The 23348-nt window shown below is 41.3% G+C and overlaps 4 protein-coding genes across 8 annotated transcripts; 2 read left to right on the top strand and 2 right to left on the bottom strand.

The window, feature by feature from the left end:
• The first annotated feature begins 519 nt into the window (after positions 1-519).
• gpr155a (G protein-coupled receptor 155a) lies at positions 520-8381 on the top strand. Of its 4 annotated transcripts, none has more exons than XM_079464242.1 (16): positions 520-730; positions 1096-1541; positions 1845-2244; positions 2865-3027; positions 3420-3575; positions 4127-4210; positions 4319-4439; positions 5243-5327; positions 5438-5528; positions 5655-5856; positions 5934-6023; positions 6206-6345; positions 6566-6661; positions 6754-6818; positions 7238-7372; positions 7670-8381. In XM_079464242.1, the coding sequence occupies exons 2-16, from the start codon at positions 1142-1144 to the stop codon at positions 7860-7862; spliced, it is 2421 nt and encodes an 806-aa protein (XP_079320368.1). In that variant the 5' UTR covers positions 520-730; positions 1096-1141; the 3' UTR covers positions 7863-8381. The 4 variants fall into 4 exon arrangements, with proteins under 4 accessions (XP_079320368.1, XP_079320370.1, XP_079320369.1 ...); XM_079464244.1 differs by having other exon boundaries at positions 7644-8381; XM_079464243.1 differs by having other exon boundaries at positions 582-779.
• Positions 8340-12522, bottom strand: scrn3 (secernin 3). Of its 2 annotated transcripts, none has more exons than XM_079464246.1 (8): positions 12323-12522; positions 11671-11826; positions 11324-11505; positions 11015-11214; positions 10660-10872; positions 10153-10315; positions 9653-9833; positions 8340-8961 (listed from the first exon to the last, which is right to left on the bottom strand). In XM_079464246.1, the coding sequence occupies exons 2-8, from the start codon at positions 11824-11826 to the stop codon at positions 8800-8802; spliced, it is 1257 nt and encodes a 418-aa protein (XP_079320372.1). In that variant the 5' UTR covers positions 12323-12522; the 3' UTR covers positions 8340-8799. The 2 variants fall into 2 exon arrangements, with proteins under 2 accessions (XP_079320372.1, XP_079320373.1); XM_079464247.1 differs by having other exon boundaries at positions 8345-8961; positions 11671-11777; positions 12323-12448.
• A 384-nt stretch (positions 12523-12906) lies between these two features.
• On the top strand, positions 12907-18125 carry cirsr (corepressor of RBPJ and splicing regulator). The gene is made up of 10 exons (XM_079464241.1): positions 12907-13102; positions 13331-13425; positions 13535-13608; positions 13873-13892; positions 14010-14062; positions 14166-14214; positions 14311-14428; positions 15292-15398; positions 15641-15726; positions 16118-18125. Exons 1-10 carry the CDS (start codon positions 13031-13033, stop codon positions 17178-17180), a joined length of 1737 nt encoding a protein of 578 aa, XP_079320367.1. The 5' UTR covers positions 12907-13030; the 3' UTR covers positions 17181-18125.
• A 1934-nt stretch (positions 18126-20059) lies between these two features.
• Positions 20060-22756, bottom strand: sp9 (sp9 transcription factor). The gene is made up of 2 exons (XM_079464955.1): positions 22640-22756; positions 20060-21904 (listed from the first exon to the last, which is right to left on the bottom strand). The coding sequence occupies exons 1-2, from the start codon at positions 22658-22660 to the stop codon at positions 20606-20608; spliced, it is 1320 nt and encodes a 439-aa protein (XP_079321081.1). The 5' UTR covers positions 22661-22756; the 3' UTR covers positions 20060-20605.
• Between the last annotated feature and the right edge of the window lie 592 nt (positions 22757-23348).

Here is a 23348-nt window from a genome sequence, read left to right as displayed (position 1 = left end):
CGTTTTTAAAGCCAAATTTCAGTGCTTTCGGAAATCTCACATTCATACACGTATTCCTTAAAAAAGTGCACATGCGATTTAAATTATTACAACTATTTGATGTTCTATGAAGAGCCATCCTCTCTCCATTTGTTAGGAATGGTTGTTTCGAGCGAGTGCGTTTAATCCGCAGAATGTTTAGCTACAAAGAGGCGAAACTCAATAGAACGGTCCAAAGCTAAACCTTTCCGCCATTTTGGGGTGAAAGCGACTGGGCATTTTGCTACCGGGATGGCAATATACGCGGCTTGTTAAAACAATGAAAACATTAAAGCTGAAATTCCACTTGAATAAGGAAAATGCATGTTGACAAAAGCCTTGCCTCGCTAGAAACCACGTCAGTTGTTGTTGGCATTTTCACCCCGAGATGGCGGCCGCGCTGTTCGCAAAAGCACCAGAGTTTCGCTTCTTGGCTGTTTTGGCTCAGAGCACATCGTGAAAGGTCCAATGGACTGCGCATGCGCAGAGCCTTCGCCATGTGTGATTGGTGAAATGAATTTGCATGCGATCATCACGTTATGACAGCAGCGCATGTTGTACCGGATACGAACAGAGCAGAAGACAGAAGTGAGTCGACATGGATCTGAGATGACGGATCAAGGTCAGATCGTGCGCGAGTTTTACTCACATTGGCTCGAATCGGTGCCACAATAGTGCAGCCGGATGGGATTTACAGGAATCAGCTGATCCGGTGAGTCTGTCAACAACTCGCCAACCGGAACACAACAAGGCACTTAGAGGCAAGAGATAAACTTTGCGAGAAACTGATATATATATATATATTCTGTAACGTTACATGCATAAACACAGTGCGCATGCCAGTTATTTGTTATGACTCGGACACACGTGCTGTGCGTTACAAAATATGACGTATAAGTTACATATATTGTAGCCTATTGGCCTCCAATTGACACAAAACCGTTGAGACATGTCTCAAAAGAGCCATATGAAGACAAGAGGGTGAATTGATGATTAAACATCTTTTATTTATTTTAAGGTGAACTATCCCTTTAATTCTTGTGTGACTAATGTGTACTTTTTCTTCATTGTTTTTAGAGTATTGAATTTCCCGTCTGCACTGCTGTAAGGGGCTCGTTGCGGAATGGATGATTTGTCTGTCAGCAGCAGGGATGGATCGGTCCCACCCAGCATGTCTATAGATAAACTCTTCCCAGCTCTGCTTGAATGTTTCGGCATCATTCTGTGCGGATATGTGGCCGGTCGTACGAACATCATTTCGGCCACGCAAGCCAAAGGACTGGGCAACTTCGTGTCCAAGTTTGCACTGCCAGCGCTGCTGTTCAAGAACATGGTGCTTCTGGACTTTGGTGACGTCATCTGGCCGTTTTTCTTCAGTATTCTGGTGGCGAAAGCGACCGTGTTCTTTATTGTGTGTGTACTCACGCTGCTGTTGGCAGACAGAGAGAGTCGCTTTTCAAAGGCGGGCCTGTTCTCTATATTTGCCACACAGAGTAATGACTTTGCTCTAGGGTTCCCCATAGGTGAGTATAAAGTCAACACACTGCATGTCAACAAATGCACTTTAGTGCCACAAACCAACCAGGGTCCAAGTGGATTTAAGCATGACGCGAGTCAGTTGTACGTTTGGGTGTATGAGTTACATGATTCTTTCACTTTCTCAAAAACACGATCCATCTGTCGCACAGCCTGTTTGTTGAGTTTTAGATTAAAGTCTTGAATGCTTTCTTTCAGTTGTCCAAACGTTTTTTACTCCTAATGCTCCCTTGTTTGCATGACAGTATTTTTTGTAATCAAATGTGCATTTCTTTTTTCCACCTCGACAGTTGAAGCTCTATACCGAAACACTCATCCCGAGTACCTGCAGTACATTTACCTGGTTGCTCCCGTCTCGCTCATGATCCTGAACCCGTTGGGCTTTGCCTTCTGTGAGGTTCAGAGATGGAGGACGGGCCAACATCAGCAGCAGAGCAAAGTGAAGGTGCTGGGTTTGGTGGTTCTTCAAGTGATCAGGAACCCCATCATCTTTATGGTGGTGATCGGGGTGATTTCCCACTTTCTGTTGAAACAGAAGATCCCACCCTTCATGGAGGAGTTCGTGGATGGTCTGGCGAACTCGTTCGGAGGCACAGCGCTGTTTTATCTGGGTCTGTCTATGGTTGGTCAGCTGAAGAAACTCACACGCTCTACGGTCGTGGCCCTTATTCTGCTCATCACAGCCAAACTGTGAGTGTTACGCGTTAATGGATCATGTTCTTTATTATATATACCGCCCGTCCCAAAAAAGTCACGGCTGGGATTTTATTAAATATATAGGTAAAACGTCTCCCATAGGATTGGATCAGACTCAAATTTTGAAAGAGTTGTTTTCTAATTTCCAAAGCCGTGTCACGATACGGAAAAGAAGTCAATCGCAACATCCGTTTCATGGTGACTTTAAAGGGACAGTTCACCAAAACATTTAAGTTATGTCATCATTTAGTCACACTCTGGTTGTTTCATACCTGTGTACATTTCTTTGTTCCGATGAACACAGAGAAAGATATTTGGAAGAATGTTAGCAATTTTCAGTTTTGGTACATCATCCACTATCCTACAATAGTAGGAAATAATATTGTGTTTGTCATTACTTGTTGGACAGTGTGTAGTTTTGTAGTCTGTGTGTAAATGCAGCACACCCATGCTTTGACATGCAAAGTGGACATTTACATAAATGTTTTGAAACATTGGAAGGCCAGACACACGGTGTAACGCAATTAAACAACTTGACATGATCACTGGACCTTGAGATGTCGTAAGAGTGTAAAGATGAGGTTTCTGATGGTTTCTGTCAATGCTTTCTTTAGGCTGGTGATGCCTTTGATATGCAGAGGGATGCTTGAGGTTCTGGACCTCAGCAGTTCTCTGAATCACAGCAGTCTGTCAAACTACGCCTTTCTGTACGGAGTCTTTCCTACGGCACCCAGCGTGGCCATTTATGCATCCCACTACAACATGGAGCTGGAGGTGGTATGTGCATTATGTGCGCCTGTTTAAAACATCACCCAAAATATCAAACCGAAGGACACCTGGTCTCGCGTAGCACAACAAATGGCGTCCCACACATTCAATGCTGGGACTTTGGAGGACGCTTGGATAAGACACGATTTGCACATACACAAGACGACATCGCACACACACACGCATATCAAGCACAATGTTTAACTTGGATGAGATGATAAAGCAACAGATAACAAATGAGGACTTTGGACACTTTCTGGATGTCATTACAGAAAAGTAAAGTTAGTTCTGTAGAAGCATTTGTTTGGTTTGATTTGTTGCTTTTTTTAAGTGTTGAGCTTTCAGAGCTTCTGTGTACGATCTTCTGTGCATAACGCTGATTTTTAGTGATCCATCCTCAGGTGACCTCAGGGATGGTGATCAGCACGTTCCTCTCCGCACCCATCATGTATGTGTCCGCCTGGCTGCTGACCATTCCCTGGATGGACCCGACGGTGTTGGCCTTAGCGCTACAGAACGTCAGCTTCAACATCAGCATCATCTGTCTCTTCACGTTGGTGAGCGCACAGATCTCTCCGTGTTCACTTCCACTTCACAGTTTTCTCTTGTTCTGCTTTTTCTCAAAAGTATGTGTATAAACAGCGCTGGTGGTGAAGGCACATGTTTGTGTTGCCAAGGCTGTAACGCAGACGATTATTATGGGATGAACGCAAATCTTTGTTCTTATCAGTATAATAGCAGTTGTCCGTGAACGCCGTCATCCGTAAGGATGACAAACTAACGGAGGCTTGACAGGAACAAAGTCTTTGATTTACGTTCAGGGAAACTACCAGCAGATCATGAAATCTGGTTAATCTAATGGGATTAGTCATGTTTGAATGCTGCGCAGTGGTTGAGACGCACCTACTTCCTTGTGGGTCTGGTCTCTGTATAGCTTCAGAAGATAAACCAGAAATATCTTGATCCAAGTTCAAGGTGATGCAATATTCAGTTTAAGGCCTAACATTGGAGTTGTGTAGAGCTGTTAAACTGGTTCCTAGAGATTGTTTTTGCAGGTTTGAAACCTCCTCTGAACGTGCGGTTGTCTGTGTTATTTTTGTCACCGCAGGTGTGGAGCGTTGCAGTCATGCTGTTGAGCCGCAAGTTTGGCAGAGTTCCCCACATGTTCACTATAAACTTGTTTGTGGCACAGGTGAGCGAGCAGAACTTGAATATGATACAGAAGCAAGAGTGTTTCGTGAAATTGCTGGTGGCGGAATGTCAGTCGATTTTCCTTTTGTCTTCATGTCTGTGTGTGCAGTTATTGGCGTGTGTGGGTATGATATCATGGAACTTCGCGGTGAAGGGCGAGAGCCTCCTGGGTCAAGTCTTGAGCTTTACACTACTGTACTCTTCTCTCTACAGCACGTATGTTTGGCCGGGTGAGTCATGAGAACATCAACTGTCACGATGTCGAAAAATCATAAAACACCACCTGTGTCACAACACACTATTATAATATAAACATACGGGCTGCCACGACTGTTAACACAAACACACATTTTACAAGTAACGGTTGCTGTCATACAAGTAAAGTCAGTGACATTTTATTATTGTTTAACGTTTCACAGTGTCTATCGCTAAAACTTCAACCTTAAACCTGTATGCACAAAATAGTACTTTCAGATCAATTACCCACAATCAATTAATCCCTAAATAAATGTTATGTTCATATATGATGTGTGTGTTGTGTATATGTATATGTATATACCAATGCATATTTAACAAATATTTACATAAATACATATTATACTGTATAATATAATTCACATTATGTATACATATGAATGTATATTACACATATTTGATAAACTTAGACATGTATGTGCAAACACACACACACACACACACACACACACAAAAGGGATGTCTGGTAGTATCGATGATACACAATTTTGTATATACTATATTTCTTTTGGTCATTTCACTGCCAGTTGTTTTGCAACAATTCATTTAATGAAGGGTTTAATAAAGAATTATTTTGTTGAAAATTAAGATTAAAGTGATGGTTTCAAACCCGCCCAATAGAGACCATTCTTCATTTAGAGAACTAAAGCACATATTCTACATTACTTCATAGCTACACACACAAAAATCAAGAAGGAAGGCTTTTTTCCGTTGTTAAATATTGGCATTACAAATGTTACTATGAGGTTTCGTAATAGTATTTGTGTGTGTTATGAAGGTTTGATCAGTCTGTCCATGCTCCTCATGAGGAGAAGTGAGGAGGTGAAGGTCAGACCAGGACTGGCTCTCATCGCTGGCTGGGGGTGAGCCGCACGTTTACTTTACATCACTCGAGTCTTTTCTCTCATAATCTTTTCCTCTTTAAATGAAATGGCGGGTTGGTGGATGTGTTTTCTCTCTGCGTGTCCTGCAGTCTGCCTGTGTTGGCCGTGAGCGTCGTTCTCTTGTCAGGAGAGAGAATGCCAGACACCATAGACTCTGCGTTCTTCTACGGGAAGACACAGGTACTTCAAACAAAAGCCCTCTGCTCACGGATCAACACGTCGACCTAAACTATGAGGAAAAACATGACTCATTTCCCTGCCGTTGCTGTAGTGGTGATGCAATGCTTTTGTGAATGTGTGCCGCAGGTCATCTGCACGTCTGTGGTGTTGTGTGTGAGCATCGCTGTGTGTGGCGTCTCGCTCGCTTTACTCAGCAGACAGACGCAGGATCATCAGACGCTTCAGATCGGCTCGCGGTCTGACAGTGAAGAGGATCTGATCCCTGCCTGTGACACAAACACACAGAACAATATCGATCAACCCTCGACAGCAGGCAGCATCAACGCCGGTACGACTGACACTGCGTCTGATTCCAGATCTGTAACACTGCTTCTCAAACAACATACGTGTGTGTGTGTGTTTCAGACTGTCAGATGTGTGAATGCGAGTGTGCTGGAGTGCAGCCCATGCCGGACATGATCACCAGCACAAGAGAGCGTTCCTCTACATCGTCAGGTTACACACACGTCCATTTTGATATTCCTCCAGTTATTTCATCATTGTGCACGGGACTGATCCATTTGCAATATATGAGTCACTCCGGTGTTGTTTGTTAGTGGAAATCGCTTCTCTCGTGGCAGTGTTTGGACATCTTTTGCTGTCTGATGATGATGTTTATTGGTAACGGCTGTGCTCAGGTTTGTGCGGTCAGAGATGTGCATCCACTGGCTGTTTGCTGGTGGAAGAGGAACAGAAAGAAGCAGACAGAGAGAACACAGACACACAGACAACCAGGCATGTGCTGATGTGTCTGTTACTCACTGTCAGTCTGCTCGCTGTGAGTCACATCTATATTCAATGTTTAGAAAAACTCAAAATTATCTTAAAAAATACAGTTTTTACCATTCAGTTACTGTGGTTAAAACTAGATGGTAATACGATGAATGATGAAATGACAGCATTTCTAAATGATGGTTAACTATGATACTTTAAGTTACAGTTAATTATAATGAAATCCTTCCTCCTAGGCTCACTTTCTGTTTTTGTGCTTGTTGCAGAATCTCTTCAGTTGTCTGTGGTGGCTCTTTAATAAAGTTCCAGGTCGGCTTTATCTAGAGCTGCAGTTCTTCTGTGTTGTGGCAAATTATGGTCAGGTAATGTATTATGTGTTATATACCAGACAGATAGCATTGCGAATGACTGCATACTTCTCTCTTGTCTTATGTATACGTCTTTTTCAATGTAGGGTTTGATGTCATTTGCATTTTTTGGCCTTGACAAGCACCTAATAATCTCTCCATTCAAAAAGAGGTAAAGATATTTGTCAATGTATATAATCACTATATATATTTTGTACATACATATACAGTATATTTCAACGTCAAAAGACATTAGAACGGCACATAGCAATGCTAATGCATTAATAACAGAAAATTGTATAGATTTCTGTTATTATTAACAAAGTTTGGGAGGAACACGTCAGATAATCGGCCTAATGTACCACAGGTGATACTCATTCAGTAACCATCCAATCAGGGGTATTAATACACAGCGGCTTACCTCCATCCCTCCACCTCTTCTTCTCCACACTTACATTCTCTTAAACCCCATTCACACAGAACGCCGATACCAGAAAATTGCCCAAATATTGCCAGAGTGCCCTCCGTGTGAGCGCAAACGCATCCCGGATTGATCCGAATTGATTATTTTGGCCGTGTGTGTTGATAAAGGTTAGTGAGCCTGTGGCAGAGATGGAGTCCAGAGGTCACGGGCTCCACCGCGTCTGAGGAGATCAGACTGACCTGCGGTCAGTTCCTTACGTTTCACAGAGAACAGTGCATCAAAGATGTAGTTCACAAGAAGAGGTAAAGACCCTCACAACCGCTTCCTCCACACCCTTTGAAAATGTCAGTTTTGCATGAATTTACGTGTTTGGTGTGGTTTTTGGTGCGTAATGAGAATGATTTCATCTAATTTGAATGTTTCACTTGTTTTGTTTGCTCCTCTGCACGCTTGTTTGCTAATACACGTTTGCTCATTTGTACGAATCCGTGTTATGCATGACTCTTTTTGTGTTTTGTGGTTCATTTCTTCCTGTCCGTTTGCTTCGGTCTTTCTGTGGGGGTTTGGGTGCAGTGGGTGACACGTGCTCTGCTCTGCAGGTGCGGAGAGAGGAGCAGCACAGAGACGTTCCTGGGCAGTGATCTGGTTCGCTGGCTGAAGAGCGTTGGATTGGCCAGCGACAGCGGGGAGGCGGTTGCGTACGGCTCACGTCTTCTAGAGGGCGGAGTCATTCAGCACATCACCAATGAGCACGGGTTTCAGGACGAAGCCTTGCACTACCGCTTCACGTAGCGGAGACGATGTCGATGGTTCAGTTATTTCTTTAAGGGAACTGTGCAGTACTAATATCAATAACAATATGTGAAAGAGTTTGGTGTTAAGACGGCACGGCCTTACCTACCTCACACATACAGAATAACACAGGGTTGATGGAGAAGCAGTTACATTTCATAAAAATATGATGTAAATATTAAGTGTTGAACATACATTTGCCTCATTTGATCCTGCTGAATCTACCCTAAAGTAAATGTAAATGTTTAGACACTGTCGTTTTTGAGATTTAAGTTGTTGTTAGTAATGTACAACAACAGTTATGATTGTAAAAGCAACACTGTATTATTTTCCTTCGGGAAAGGTCTTATTGGACAAAGTATATGGAATCATATATGAGGGAATGTTTCTTAAACTGAATTTAACAAAGTATCAAACTACTTTTCCAGACCACAGATGCTTTTTGAATTGCATGTAAAAGTAAGAATGCTTTGCCATGATCTAATCAGGTTCTTTAATAAAAAACTATTTTTTATTGTTCTTGAAAAAGAATTAATCTTTTGTACTTTTCATAAAACTTTGTGTTGCAGATTCGCTCTCCCAATAGAATGTGGCCGTTGTTGACATGTGGAATGAGATTACAGTGTTATTTGTGTTTGAGCGAGAAGCAAAAGAAAGTATTATTTTGTGTTTCATATTTTAAGTCTTTCAGTTCACACAATAAAATATGTGGATTTTGGGCGTGATGACAGACATGGATCTGAATTGAAAATGTATTCGTCTTTGACAGGTAGTCCACAATGATGAAACAGACTTCTGTTCAGTGCAAATGGTTTAAACATTAAATACATATAATCTTTTAAATTACATACAAACTCGCAGAAGGTGCCTGACACCCTGTGGTTAGTTACAGCTCTCACTTGTATTGGGAAACAATAATAATCCTCTAATTCAATTCTCAGGCTTTACTGTAAATGTTAAACTCCTCGGTTACAGTGTCTGTGAAGAGATGCACCAGTAGTGTTTTGTCCTCGATTCCCAAAGTCAGATATTTCTGCATCTCTGCCAGCTTCAGTGTCTCCAGATCTCTCATTTTCTCAATGATCTTCTGTCCTCTCTCCTGAACAAACACAAAACAAAGAGTAAATATCATTTAACTGACGAATGGGAAAACATTCATATCAAAGGTACATTCTATACAGTCTTCTTTAGATCCCTTACAACATTTTTCACCTTTTCCTAAAATCATAGTTTAGATTTTAATAATGAAAATTATGGAGTTAACGGCATGTTTGGAGTTTACTGATCAATGGAAGATGGGACTCCGACCAATTTGCATTCAAACAATACTTACACTACTGGTCACAGGTTTTTGATATATTTAGAAAAATAATAGACTCATCAAAATTATTAAATAAAACAACGGGAACTATGGGAATTATTTTGTAACTTATAAATTAAAATGAATTAAACCGTGTTATATTTGATATATTTTGATTAGAATTTGCTAAAATATTTTCTTGTCATTTTATCAAGCAGTTTAGATGCTTTTTAAACAATATTAAAGGACTTCCGTGCTTTTATTGGCTGCTCTTTCTTCATTATTCAGGTCATCCATTAAAAAAAAAATTATAAAATAAAATGTTAGTTAATTCAATTTTTTGTCTACAAAACCAATTTCATACATGTAAGCGTACACTTTCAAGAAACATTTCCCTCAAGTGTCCCAAAACCTCTGGCAGATAGTGTACATTCTTTGACCTGTTGTTTTACATGAAACATTACAGTTTATTGAATGTTTAATGGCTCACCCCGGTGCTGTCGATGATGGCAGCGACCACCTCGTGTTTCAGGAACAGTGGGTGCTTGCGGTTCGGTTTGCTCTGAAAACGAGGTTTCTTCTTCACAGGATCCTCTTCTCCATAACACGGAGAACACGTGTGCTTCAGCTGCTTGATGTCTGGCACGAATACAAACGGCTTAAAAACAGACCTGTCAACCAAACACATAAAACTCCACAGTGTTAATAAAAATACAATCATTAAAACTGTTTTCCATGCATTGTGTTATGTAGCTGCTACGGCATTCTGTGGTTTCTTACTTTCCAACAATTAAAATAGCCCACCTCAAGTCTCTAAGACATCCTGGTCTCTGTATACTGTATGGGTTTTGTCTAATAGCTGATTGATTAAAATACTGCTAAAATAAGCTGTACTTACTAATGCCATTCACAAATCGAGACACATTTCTGCAGGTTACATAAGTCAAAATATCCCTGTAGTACATTGTAGTATCAGCTACCCCAGTGTACCTCTCTGGGTCTGGAGTCGCAGTGAAGAAGTGAACGCCGGGCAGATCGGGGTCTGTAGGGACCACTGACACCATACTACCGGTGGTCATAAACATGCCCTCCATGTTGATTCCACTCTCCTTATCCCTCAAAATATCCATCATGGTCTCTGCTGTGATGTGACCTGTGTGCAAAATGTTATATTTCTTAATAATATTCTGCGTGAATATTAAAGTTGCAACAGATGCACACTATAGTAGCAGTTAAAGGTTCATACACTTCTGAGATCATGTGTATTTGACAGATTTGGAAATCCTTTTAGCAGAAGCTAGGATAAAGCTAAATATAATTTTTTACTTTTTTGTTAACATAACATGACTTAACTGTTTTCTAAAATGCAGAACCGTGAAAATAAAGAATGAGCGTGCAGGTTCACATCACATTAAACTTTTACTGTATAATATTGTGGCATACAGAGCAGAACAAGACATTTAACAATTTTTGCATGAATCTGATGCCAGTTATCACCTTTGCTCTTCTCCAGGAGTTTGCGTCCCTCACAGTATCTGCCACCTGCAGCCTCTATTCGGGCAGTAGTTTGGAAGGAATAAACGTCTGCGAAACTGAACTGAGCCTGTCCGTCCCACCAGCCCTTCTCTCGTGCGTAGTCCTTTAACCCCGGGTGTTCCTTATCCATCTTAGTGGTGATGGAATACTGATTGGAGATGTTACGATACCCTTCTATAAAACAGAGAAAGACAAACGTCAAAGTTCAATTCAATCCAATAGCTAACAGAGTTTAAGACCGTTTAGCTCCCAAGATCAGACGCACTCAGGCTGGAATTATAAACATGTGCAGTGTGCCACATGATGATGTATTTACCCTTTACTATCTCTGCTGCCCAGTATTTCCCAGCAGTCTCCAGCACCCAGGCCTCAGTACGATCTGATATAAGGAAGCTGTTGTGGTACGTGAACCCGGACTCATCTTCCATGCAATTCCCTCCCTGGCCGTATTTTTCCAGCAGCTCTGTTATAACATCTAGAGCCTTTTGGGCTGTGTCGGCCCTCTCCAGTGCCAGCCTAAAGACAAATAAATCGTGCAGGTATTTGATACTTTCGCTAGCAGAGGCAATGACAAAATGAAATACCTTAACTTGTTAGTAGAAATAGCACGTGATTATTTGCTCACCTAACAAGATCCATGCCCAAGAGCGCTTCATCCTCATCCGCACCCTCCTTGCCCCAGACCGCCTCGTTCCCGATGCACACCTGATGCTCATTTGCCCCCATCTCTGCCCCCCACAGCCAGGCGGGTCGGCTCAGCACTACTGCATATGTGTGCGCTGCCTGCTCGATCTCGATATATGTACACTGTACATTTGTGTTGGAAAAAAACAAAAATGACACCAATGTGCTTTATTCAGGATTCCAGACAATTATGCCGGATCCGTTTAGGTGAAATTTAAAGTCAGTCTGGGACAACATTCAAGAGTATTTTCAACTGTAATCAGATCCTAGATATTTTTAAAAACAAACCTCGACTTTTACTCCATCCTCATGGTTCTTGGAGGGAAAGTACACCACTTCTTGGACTTCATCGCAGGGTCTGTCCGAGTTCTTTCCGAAGACAATATTCTGACCCTCTGTTGATGGAGGAAGGGCTACAAATGTGTCACAAGAGTTTGGGAGCATCTAGTACAAACATATAAACAGACCATCAGCATTGTCTTCATTTTAATCTGCAGGTCATTATCAATATCAAATGAACTTGAAATGGTTCCCCAACAATCCCTATAAATCAATTAACGAAAACTAATCAATAGCACTAAGTTCATGTATTTAACCTCATGTTGTTATTTAGTAAACATGCTAAGATGACTTTGATTCATGAATACTGAAAAAGCCTTGCGCAACCAAACCTACAGTTGAAGCACGATTATCAATATTTATCTAATCTTGATCCTTGGTACAGTATAACATATTTTACGGTCACTAATATTATAAGCACAGTTAAATACAGTAAATCATAAGATTAAAATATCAAGGTTCATAAAGATCGGTAAACATTAGCAGTAGCACATACGCACTATGTGATGAATTAAAATATGATTGACCTCGTTCATAAAGATAAATCAACATTAGCAGTAGCACATTCGCAGAATATATGATGCTTCAAAATATGATTTACCTCGTCCTGCTGAGGTGCCAGACCTTAAGAGAAATCGCGAAATATTCGGTGAGATTTTACAAATGAATACTTTCCTTTTCCTAGTAAACAAAACTGAGTGCAGACTTCGGCATGCGTGTTTCTCTGATCTCTAATGAAATAACAGCGCTGAGCGACAGTCGGACACTAGACTCTTGTCAATCTACATGACTGTCAAATCTGCGGCGGAGTCTATGTGGGCGGAGTCAGAAGACGCAAGAGTCGCTTATTGGAAAACGTAGCACGTCCTCCCGAGTCAAGTGTGGATGACTTTTGTTTACGCCCTCATAGTTAAATTAATGTGTGCATTAATATTGTATTTATAAGTTCATTTGAAATGCATTTATGTTGTAGTTATGCTTAAAGATAAACATTGTAAATAATGGTTGCTCTGAATGTGTTTACATATGCAAGCAGGACCGAAAAAAAAATGCATCCGTTATATGTATATATATGTATATATATATATATATAATTTAAAATGTATTCTTTTGATTATTAGAATGGAATTATTCTTTTTATTTATCACTTGATTTTTATACAGCCGGGACTCTTAACCGGGAAATGCGTCGCTGTTGTTGTCATAAAAAGGCGACGCTGTGAGTGACGTTGCTGTTGATCGACATCGAGCGGTGGCCTCTGTTCTTTCTAACTGTATGATATTTACAGCGTTAACACCGGTAGTCAAACATGGGGAAATCGTTCGCAAATTTCATGTGCAAGAAGGATTTTCATCCTGCCTCAAAATGCAACATAAAAAAGGCAAGCGGGACGTTTTAAGACCTGTTTTTTAACGCTGCTATTATGCTAAGCTACGTGTGCTCTGATGTAAACATTAGCTCGCCGCTGTCTGTCAGCTTTAACTTTTATTAAGCAACTTTACCGATGAGTTTTTTGTAACAAATATGCACAAGCGTGTATTTAATCTCGTTTGCTCAGATTGTTCTGGTGTGTAAATGATTGTTAAACGTATCAAACTTGTGGTTTCAGGTTTGGATGGCAGAGCAGAAATTAACCTTCGATAAGAAGAAGCAGGAGGACCTCATGCAGGCTTACGTAAAGGAGCAGGACACCTACAACAACAGGTGAGAAGTGTCTGAATAACCACAGGCATTCATGTTTGTTAGTGCGCTTTAACATGATCATTGATGTTGAAGTGATCTGCAATTTACCTGTTGCTCTTATTATTTCCAGGGTGCTGATGGGGGATGATCGGGTGAAGAATGGGCTTAATTTCATGTATGAAGCTCCTCCGGGAGCATCCAAAGGTATTTGTTAAAGTTTCAGAAGATTACGTGTTTTCAGGATGTTGTTAACCTAAGAATTAAGGACGTTTAAATGGCAGATTTGATCTGGGTTGAATGGTATAATGTTTAACACCACACCAGGTTTGATCACTGCTAAACATTTTTCATCATTATCATTTGAGAACTTACTATAATAGCTGACAATCTGCACAACAAAACATATTTTCACTCAAACTTTTAATCATTTCTTTATCTCCTGTCATTCATATTCCCCACGTTGAGCAGAAGAGACTAAAGAGAAAGAGGTAATGTTCATCTGCATTTTACATTTGGCTAGTGACCTGACAGCATCAAACTTGGAATACGTCATCTTGAGCACTCATTGTGTCAGTCTTCACTGCTGATCGTTGCTTTTTCTGTAGGATGGAGAATCTGATTACAAGTTTGAATGGCAGAAACTGGCACCTCGTGAACAGTATGTTCTTTTATTGACGATTTTATGGTTTCAATGTGGAAAACTCCTCTACAAATGTTATTGTGTTTAAAGCTTTCTCTCTAATGTTTTTTCTTCAATGCAGATATGCTAAGGATGACATGAATATTCGCGATCAGCCGTTTGGGATTCAGGTGAGTAGTTTTGATTGTCTAGCCTGTATAAGCAGTTTGAGCTTACCCGTTGATGTGTGATTATGCAGTTAATGTTTTGGCCCTGTGGATGTTTAGGTTCGGAATGTGAGGTGCATTAAGTGTCATAAATGGGGTCATGTGAACACAGATCGTGAGTGTCCCCTCTTTGGCCTGTCAGGGATTAATGCCAGCTCTATGGCCAATGAAGAAGCAGGTATGTCTTAACACAGTAGTACACAGTATCTCCACATGTATGGGGGTTTCTTCAACTAAATCCTTGTGGATGGTTAATTGATTTATTTCATGTCACTAATATTGCCCAACAGTGGTATAAATGCATAATAAAATAATTCCTAAAACTCAAGACATTTTGGTCTCGCTAAAATGCATATTACATTGACTTAAAGTTTTTTTTTTAAATTAGTTAAAGTCTAAATATTTTATACTTGCTGTATAATTTGTCAGTAAATTACAGATTGTTCGAAAATTATATATGAAGGACAGTCATTTTCTAAACAATGCTTTTAAGGGCAAAAAGCCATAATTGAGATAATTTGAAAGGATATGTTGAAAATTGCGACAAGATAACATGTTTACAAATTGGAAAAGCTTGTGACATTCAACAGCTAAGTGAAAAACAAACATCAATTTAATGTTTTGTTCTTAGCTTGTTTACTGTCCTTCTTTCAGAGATTTTTTTTTATCCTGCAGGTGGCGGTCTTGTCATGTTAGAATGCGTCGTGTTTGTAATGGCATTCTTTTTGAACATTTGCATCTTGATTTAATCAGAAAATGTATATATATATTAAAGTGTGTATATGTGTTTTGTGTAGCACTACAGTAAACCTGTGTGTATTCCAGCACAGTTTATATAGGTGTCACTCGTGCAGAAAATTTCTATCACTGTGTGTTATAATGGATTGAAACCTCTGCTTATGAAAACAGTATTGCACTCTTAACCCAGCAGTGTTACGAGAGAGTTGATTTGTTGTGTCTTTTTGTTAACAAAACTGCTAGTGTACATCTCTCAGAGGGGGAGAACATTATTTGTTCTGAAAGAGTGATTTGTCCTAACAGGTCCGTCAATGCACCCCTCCGAGTTAATGGCAGAGATGCGAAACAGCGGCTTTGCGCTGAAGAAATGTGTTCTTGAGAGGAGCAACACCATGAGTAATCAAACACAGGTAATATCCTGCTTCCTGCCCAAAAGACCAACAATATCCATGTCTGGAGCTGAGCGTGTCATTGCAGATAAAAGGGCCACGGGATCACATGACCGGCTCACATGTATTTCATGTCAGTTTGAGAGTACGGCTATAACTGATCAGACCAACAGCTGCAATTACAAGAAAGAAACCTGTGTTTCTGTACTGTTCACCTGTTCTGTGTGTAGTCTGTGAATGGACTTATTGATTGTGTGTTGCAGGAATTTGTGGCGAGTGAGGAAGAAGATGATCCTGAGGTGGTGTTTCTAAAGTCTCTATCTTCCAAACAAAAGCAGAAATTGCTTAGGTATTTATAACACATCACAATTCATATAAATAATTCATTAAAATAACGTGATACAGCTATTGACAAAAGTAACACATTCATGAAGTACGTATTTTATAATAATACATAATGATGTAAAATTGTAGGTTAATAATGTTCATCATAATATTAGAAATATTATATTATTGGAAATTGTGGTTCAAAATGACACTGGTTACAAATATACATTCTTACTGTACGTACGGTACCGTCGGCTGTTATGTGTAAGCTATATCATTGTAATTTGAAATATAATATATGATTTACCTATATTTACGGATTTAATAGTTTAAAGTTGGTTTTTAAATTGTCAAAATGGACCTCCAGATGTTATGTTAAAATGAGTTTAATCTCATCATCTTTTAATGGCTAGAAAACTTGATCGTCTTGAAAAGAAGAAAGAAAAGAAAAAGAAGGGTAAAAAAGAAAAGAAGGGCAAAAAGAAACAGAAAAAGAAACAAGCCAAGGGTGAAAGTTCATCCAGCAGCTCTTCAGAAGATAGCAGCAGCGATTCTGAGCCGGAGGAACCGTCTGGAAAGAAAGCCAAGAATAAAAGCAAGAAAAAGAGAGACCCATCCAGTGACAGCGGTTCCGAGAGCGAGCGTGATGGCCACAAACAGTCACACGGTCTGTCAAAACGGCACTCTCCAATACGCGATGAGCGGGGCTGCAGAGGAGAGAAAACTCACAGATCACCAGAGGGCAAAACCAGACCGGATCACAGAGAGAGATGCAGGGAGGAGAATGAGAGAAGTAAAGAGAAATGGAGAGAGGGAGGGAGAGCTAAACGAGATGGCAGCAGAGAAAGAGGGGGAGATAAACGAGACGGAAGCAGAGAACGAGGAAGAGATAAACGAGACGGAAGCAAGGAAAGAGGGAGAGATAAACGAGACGGAAGCAAGGAAAGAGGGAGAGGTAAACAAGGTGAAAGCAGAGAACGAGGGAGAGATAAACGAGACGGAAGCAAGGAAAGAGGGAGAGATAAACGAGATGGAAGCAGAGAGAGAGGGAGAGATAAACGAGATGAAAGCAGAGAACGAGGGAGAGATAAACGAGACGGAAGCAAGGAAAGAGGGAGAGATAAACAAGATGATAGCAGAGAAAGAGGGAGAGATAAACGAGGTGAAAGCAGAGAACGAGGGAGAGATAAACGAGACGGAAGCAGAGGGAGAGATAAAGCAGATGAGAGCCGAGGGAGATATAAACTAGATGGAAGCAGAGAAAGAGGGAGAGATAAACCAGACGAGAGCCGAGGGAGATATAAAAGAGATGGAAGCAGGAGCCCTCAGAGATGGAGGAATGAGACACACAGGAGTGCCAGCAGGGAGAGAGTGAGGGAGAAAATGGACAGAAGCAGAAGTCGAGAGAGCGAGAGAAATGGTGGGAGAGGTGTAGACAGGAGCATGATAGCAGGGATTTGGAAAAGCAGTAGTTGAACGTGTAGACCACCATTACTCGCATTACTATAAAACTTATGCGACAGTTGTCTTTGATACACAAAAGCTGTTTTAAAAGAACCTCCTGACCTCTCTTTTCTGTATAGTGGAGTTAAATCTGGATTTAATAATTAGCTAAATGCCCTGTACATGTAGACTGTTTCAAGTCTTCCAAAGCTATGCGATCATTTTTGTTGAGAAACACCAACATTTAGGTTATTCACGGACAGCGGTCTCTTTTTGGCAGTGTTTCTTGAGCTTGTGCTTTTAAATGTATGTTTCTTCCCACCTTTTTGAATGCAAGAGTTCGTTTGGTGTAGAGTCTGGGGGTTCAGATCGTTCCCTTTTTACACACTGTACCAGGACTTTGTCAGCAGAGGGCGCTGAAGTAATGCAGAAACCGCACATTATAAACGGGATTGAAATGTTTAAATCTTTTTTGTATAGCTGATACTTTTTATTTGTGTGGTGTAGTTTTAATGCGATTCATGTTCTCCCCAAAGCGTTTAGTCTTTCAAAAGTGTAAAGTTTATCTGAGTTTTACAGCAGGATATTATAAACGCATTAAATGGTTTTTTTTTGTATTATGTACACCTGTTGAAGTGCAATGTGCGAAGTTTATGCAAATATGTAAATGAAATTTTAGGCATTTATAAAGCTTGATAATGCATAATATTTCCCATTTACCTTAAACCCAGATTAAATGCTGTTGAAAATAGTGCTTAAGTAACATGGTTTTACATAAATGACATTTCCAGACAAAACGCATTATCGTTATTAGAAATAAGTGAATAGATGGAAGATTTTCTTTCAATGGAATTTGTGGTAAAACTAGTTTCAGTGTGGGAGGATGAGACGCTCAATGATGAAACGAATTGAATATTTAATGGAACGAAGTTTTACTAACGTTAACGAACTGAAAATAAAATGATTGTTTCCACAAGACTTTATTTGACAAGTTTCTGTGTTTTGGCTAAAATTACTATTGTGCAACTGCAAACAAAACTCTGCATTTTTTTTCTTCTGGCTTGTAAATTCGGCTTCGCTTGCACCCACTCCGACCACGAAATCATAACAACCAATTCTTGTGAAATATCCCCCTTCCTCCCAAAATACCAAACATTTATTAAGCAGTCTGCAAAAGAATCCAAGGGTGGCGCTGAAGCATCAAAAGCGTAAATAAACTATTCACGTTCTTCACAAGTTTTCACGCGCATAACGCAAATGTACATCAAGTGACATTTAAGCGTGTTTTTAAAATGACTGATTTTATCATTTTTTATTAAAGACCTAAAACTAACTTGATTGATGTTCGGACACGCAGAAATATAAGGTGATGAAAAAGGAGCGCGGGACACTGGCAGACTCGTCACGGCTGAGTTTCCCGCGCTGTGGCGCTTCTCTTTGATCTCTCTTTTATTGCCGCGCGGAAACAAAGCTGACTTCTGCCTCGCGCGCAGTCAGAGGGCATTCCGGGAAATCGCGAACAAAAGGTCGTGAGTGACAGCGCTACTGTCCGCATCCCCGGGCGCAAAGACCGAAAACCACTTAGATCTTGTCCGTGTATAAGCTCCCGTTTGTAAATCTTAATAGGACCATATAATTGTAAAGCGTGCTCGTGAATGCCTTCACGCCCAAATAGCGCTCATTTCCGTAACACAAATTTTGAATTGTGTGCAATAAAATCGTTGCATCCAACATTAATTTAAAAAAGACTTATTGCTTTACTGTGCACCTGCTATTTAGGGAAAACAACTGCTTAAATGTTTCGTTTCCGTCTTGAAACTATGGTTTTTTTCTAGTAATTCCGGGTTATTTGACAATTGAGCTTTACAATTCTATTAGGCTGCTTATAAATAATAAATGTTTATTTATTTGTTCATCCGTTTTTTGCCAAATGTTATAAGTTTTTCACGAGGTCGTTAAATTTTAATGGACTTTAAATTTTGCATTTGTGTATTTGTTCCCCTGAATAGGCCACTGGTGGTTCGGCACCTCACAAAAGGAAATGAAAATAATTTTAGTCTATTGCCTTCTGGTCAATTTACCTTGAAACCCCCCCTCCCCAAAAAGGCGTCTGGCTCTAACAAGTTCCCAGACTGCGGCTCGGGCTGTAATTATTCCGCCGGGGTTTTCTGTGGGATCGGACGCTGCGCTGGATAAACACAAAGAAGTCAGAGAGCATCCTTGAACCTTTTCAGTACAGGGCCACTGATATTCAAATAACAGCCAGAGACCGTTTGACTGCGAGAGCATTTTAAATTCAACATTTGCATAAGGCCTCTCCCCATCTCTCCTTTCAAAAGTGTCTTCCAGAAAAGGCAAGAAAGGGAAAAAAAAGTGTTCCCATAACACCAAATCAAGTGTAGTGTTTTATAAAAGCTAAACGATGCTTTATGCCTTCAGCTCTCTCTTGGATGGACATTTTCCGTTTGACATGCAAATTTAAGCAGTTAATTTGAGCGATTCAAATAAATATTCAGAGGTCCTTTGTCACCACGTCCCATCGGAAAATGTGCGATAAAGAGCCGCTGAACAAATGATTGTCGCGGAGAGTAATTAGATATTTGATAAGACACGAATCCCTAATCGCAAATACAAGACACATGGGGCTGCGATGTGCTCCAAGTCATAATTAATACTATTTAACAAGGTTTTCATTTGGACAAAAAAGCCTTTTCGGGGCATTTACTGTTGATTTATCCCACTGGGAACACGAATTCAAATCATGGCTGAATTATTGATATTTTGTGAATATACTTATTTTTCGTTTTTCTAAAATATAAATAAATGCAATGGTTATTTTTTACATTTTCTAGATTCGACTATCCGTAAGAAAATAGCAAATTCAATCAAATAATTTCGACAAGCCAAGCTTTAGATTTTACATCCCTTTAATTACAAAATGAAAGCCTTAAGCGTGACTTTATACAATTAAACATTTATATATTTTTAGCAATGTAAAGGAAAGGTTAAATGAATTTTAAATAGCTGTGTAACATACATACTGACATCCACAAAGTGCGTCGAAAGGAAAGAAAATTCCCTGAATTTCAGGATCCACCACAAAACAATCATAAGTAACATTTACAGGGAAAAATAACATATTTTTGTGGATATATGTACAGAATTATCTCACGCCGGCAGCCGTGGTTATTTAGCTCCCACATTGATCCAAACCAAATGTCCAAACACCGAGCCTCGGCAAGACCGCATCGTGCTGAAAGGAGAGGTGTTTGTCTGTGCTTGAGTAGAAATAACAGCGTTGCACTGATTTTGTTTCCTCGCGTGCCAAGAATCGCCTCGTTTTGCGAAGAAATGCAGAACACTGAAAGTTTTCGTATATGCGCGTACTCCAGACCCGTTTGCTTTTCTCGATTCAGCCGCGAGGAAAATGGAGTTGAGGTCATTTTCATAAATCATGTTCAGGACTCGTGGTGCGGAGACTGATCTTTCACCGTGACCCGGGGGTTTACACCCTCTAAAATCAGTTCCGGCGACTCGGACCTGGGCGTCTCCAGGTTACTCGTGTCGGTGTCACTGTCGCTGCCCTTTTTGCCTCCACCTCCAGCGGTGTGTGTTTTGATGTGTTTGCTCAAGTGGTCGCTCCTCATGAAGCGCTTGTTGCATACCGGGCAAGCGAATCGTTTCTCCCCCGTGTGAGTGCGCAGGTGCCTCTGGAGTTCGTCTGACCGGGTGAACCTTTTGCCGCAAAAAAGCCAGTTGCACACGAAGGGCCTCTCGCCGGTGTGCCACCTCAGATGCGCTTTGAGGTGAGACGTCTTACCGTAGACTTTGCCACAGCCCGGGATGTGACAGCTATGGAGTCCTTTCCTCCGCAGGCTGGCACCCGCAGGGCCGAGGCGCTCTGCCTCCTGACAGTTCGGGCAGTCGCACGTGGCCCGCCCGGAGTATCTCCTGGACGACCTGGACGAGGTGCCTATGCCAGAGCTGGCACCTGATATCATTGCGTTCGTGGCAGATGCGTCCGTGTACGTGGGGATCACGGTTTTGAATCCCTCCTGCGTCAACAGGTGTTGGCTCGTTGACAGTAGGTGGGATGCCGTGGGACTGATGCCAGTGGAGCTAAACGCGGAATGCGTGAGGCTGGAGAAATCCGGGTTGTAGCCGCTGAGCTGGGGGTGGATGGCTTGTGGCGTTCCCGAGTGCAGCGAAGTTTGCAAAGTGCTCGCCGGATTTTGAACCTCGAGCCACGTGCCCGGATTCGTGTGAACGTCCCACCACGCGGACGCGCCGTTGGCCACCTCGCCCGAGATGGTGGAGTGAAAGCCGGACTTGTACCACGATTCGTACGGGTGCGCCATGCCGACCCGCGGATATAAAGTCTCTGCCGACGAGTGAACTTTGGAAATGAACGCGGACTGTCCCGACTCCTGCGAGGAAACGCTCGCTGTGTTGGAGAATAAGCTGCTGTATTCGGCGGAGAACGCGGAGGACGTGGGCGAGGTGGACGCCAGGCAGAAAGCGCTGTTGCCCGTGCCGGTGGTGGTCGTTAATCCCGAGGAGCTGCGGCTCGTCGCGACCGCGAATCCCGGCAGACTGGATCCCAAATTGCAGCTCGACGAGGATCTTTTCCAGGGATGAAATCCGCCTTTGGAGAACGCGCTGGAGTCAGGTAAAGTCGTGAGGGGGCTGGTGTTGCCGATTTTGTTGCAGGTTGCGGCCAGCATGGCTAAAGGGGTAGTTCCAAACCGCGGCTCTTCCTGTGTGGATTAAAAGTTCAAGATTTTTACTAATATACCAAAGCAGACTTGCAAGCACATATAGCCTGCAGTCTATTACCAAAATGGACATTTTCTGCAAACTTTACATTTATTCATTTGGCGGACGCTTCTATCCAAAGCAACGTAGGAGAGCATAGAAACATTTTGTCAACACACTAAACAGCACCGTTAGTTTTACAAGGCCACAATACCAGGAGGATTAAAGATGCCTGGAGTAAGCGAAGGAGAAAATGAACAACAATATAGTTTGTAGACACAAGACAGACAGTTGTTGGTTAGTCAAATAAATGCGCAACAGTCATGTTTTGAGCTGTTTTGAACTTTAAACAGAGTCGCAAGTGTTGTCATGTCAATCCATCATAAAGAAATGTCTGTTTTGACACTGACAAGCGCGAATAACACAAACCTTTTACTTTAGGCAATATTGTTTACAGCACAATAACTTTTCTTGAGTTCTTTATGTCACAAGATTAGTTGTTCTGACTTCCCCCTGAGCTTCCATTACGCACCAGAACACATGTGGGTTTGTAAAAGACAAACATGTTTTTGGGTAAGTTTTTTTTTTGTCCTTTTTTGGTTGCAGTTAGAAGCATGTAAACAAAAGTCATTGAAAAGTTTGATGACACGTAACACTGAAAATCAACGCTACTGCTAAAGAAGGGAGAGAATTAAAGATATCGTCTCTGTCCAAAGTCAAAATGAAACGGCGCTTACCCCAAGAATAGACGTAGCCATATCCAGGCCCTTTCCAAGAGCAACTCTTTTAAGCCTCGCAGGGAACAATGGGTCAGTGTTGCAGTGTGACCGAGGGACAGTGCGCTCGAGCTTTCTCTCTCTACTCGAGATGTATAGTGAGCGCGTGCTTTGAAGTACAGCTGGCTGCAATGCGCAGCCAATCTGATGGCGCGCCGCGACGCGTCCGACCAATAAGCGACGAGACCACGACAGAAATACTAAAGCTGTACGTCAATCAACGACTGGGGCACTGATCCTACTGTCAAGCAATAAGCCATCAGCTATTTTTCAACGTTTTATATATAATGGCCATCAAGGCGCAGTATATTCCCGCACAGACTATAGCGCGCATCTTATGTTGCTATTTAATACATGCATCTTGCAGCGGTAAGCTTCTCATCTCGATTTTACGCATGATAGCATATAATACTTTATTTGTGTGTTTGTCGACGCAGACGCGTATGCTTTAAATGAAAGATTCACACGCGCAACCATTCGCGGTGTCAACTTGAATGCAATCCGCTTTATTTATTTTTTATGATCATTGGGTTTGATAAAAGTACGGAAACATTTCGTTTGGATTCGTTATTATGAGGTCATATTTAGCGGCTTTGTGTTTTCTTCGTAACATGGAGCGATTAGTGTCATACGGTGAGATTTTTGTTATTTTAAATGTACTTAAGATATA

This window comes from Barbatula barbatula, assembly GCF_947034865.1.
Source record: "Barbatula barbatula genome assembly, chromosome: 9".
In the NCBI taxonomy this organism is placed as follows: domain Eukaryota; kingdom Metazoa; phylum Chordata; class Actinopteri; order Cypriniformes; family Nemacheilidae; genus Barbatula; species Barbatula barbatula.
This window is presented reverse-complemented; position numbering and strand designations above follow the sequence as displayed.

What these genes read in the sequence shown, in the direction of transcription:
- gpr155a (XM_079464242.1), top strand. Translation starts at nt 1,142, where the DNA reads ATGGATGATTTGTCTGTCAGCAGCAGGGATGGATCGGTCCCACCCAGC. An exon ending in TGCTCTAGGGTTCCCCATAG is followed by an intron (nt 1,542 to 1,844) that starts GTGAGTATAAAG and finishes CCACCTCGACAG; the next exon opens with TTGAAGCTCTATACCGAAAC. An exon ending in ATCTCTCCATTCAAAAAGAG is followed by an intron (nt 6,819 to 7,237) that starts GTAAAGATATTT and finishes GTGTTGATAAAG; the next exon opens with GTTAGTGAGCCTGTGGCAGA.
- scrn3 (XM_079464246.1), bottom strand. Translation starts at nt 11,826, where the DNA reads ATGCTCCCAAACTCTTGTGACACATTTGTAGCCCTTCCTCCATCAACA. An exon ending in GGCAGCAGAGATAGTAAAGG is followed by an intron (nt 10,873 to 11,014) that starts GTAAATACATCA and finishes TCTGTTTTATAG; the next exon opens with AAGGGTATCGTAACATCTCC. An exon ending in GCGACTCCAGACCCAGAGAG is followed by an intron (nt 9,834 to 10,152) that starts GTACACTGGGGT and finishes TTTGGTTGACAG; the next exon opens with GTCTGTTTTTAAGCCGTTTG.
- cirsr (XM_079464241.1), top strand. Translation starts at nt 13,031, where the DNA reads ATGGGGAAATCGTTCGCAAATTTCATGTGCAAGAAGGATTTTCATCCT. An exon ending in CAGGACACCTACAACAACAG is followed by an intron (nt 13,426 to 13,534) that starts GTGAGAAGTGTC and finishes TATTATTTCCAG; the next exon opens with GGTGCTGATGGGGGATGATC. An exon ending in TATGGCCAATGAAGAAGCAG is followed by an intron (nt 14,429 to 15,291) that starts GTATGTCTTAAC and finishes TTGTCCTAACAG; the next exon opens with GTCCGTCAATGCACCCCTCC.
- sp9 (XM_079464955.1), bottom strand. Translation starts at nt 22,660, where the DNA reads ATGGCTACGTCTATTCTTGGG. An exon ending in TGGCTACGTCTATTCTTGGG is followed by an intron (nt 21,905 to 22,639) that starts GTAAGCGCCGTT and finishes TAATCCACACAG; the next exon opens with GAAGAGCCGCGGTTTGGAAC.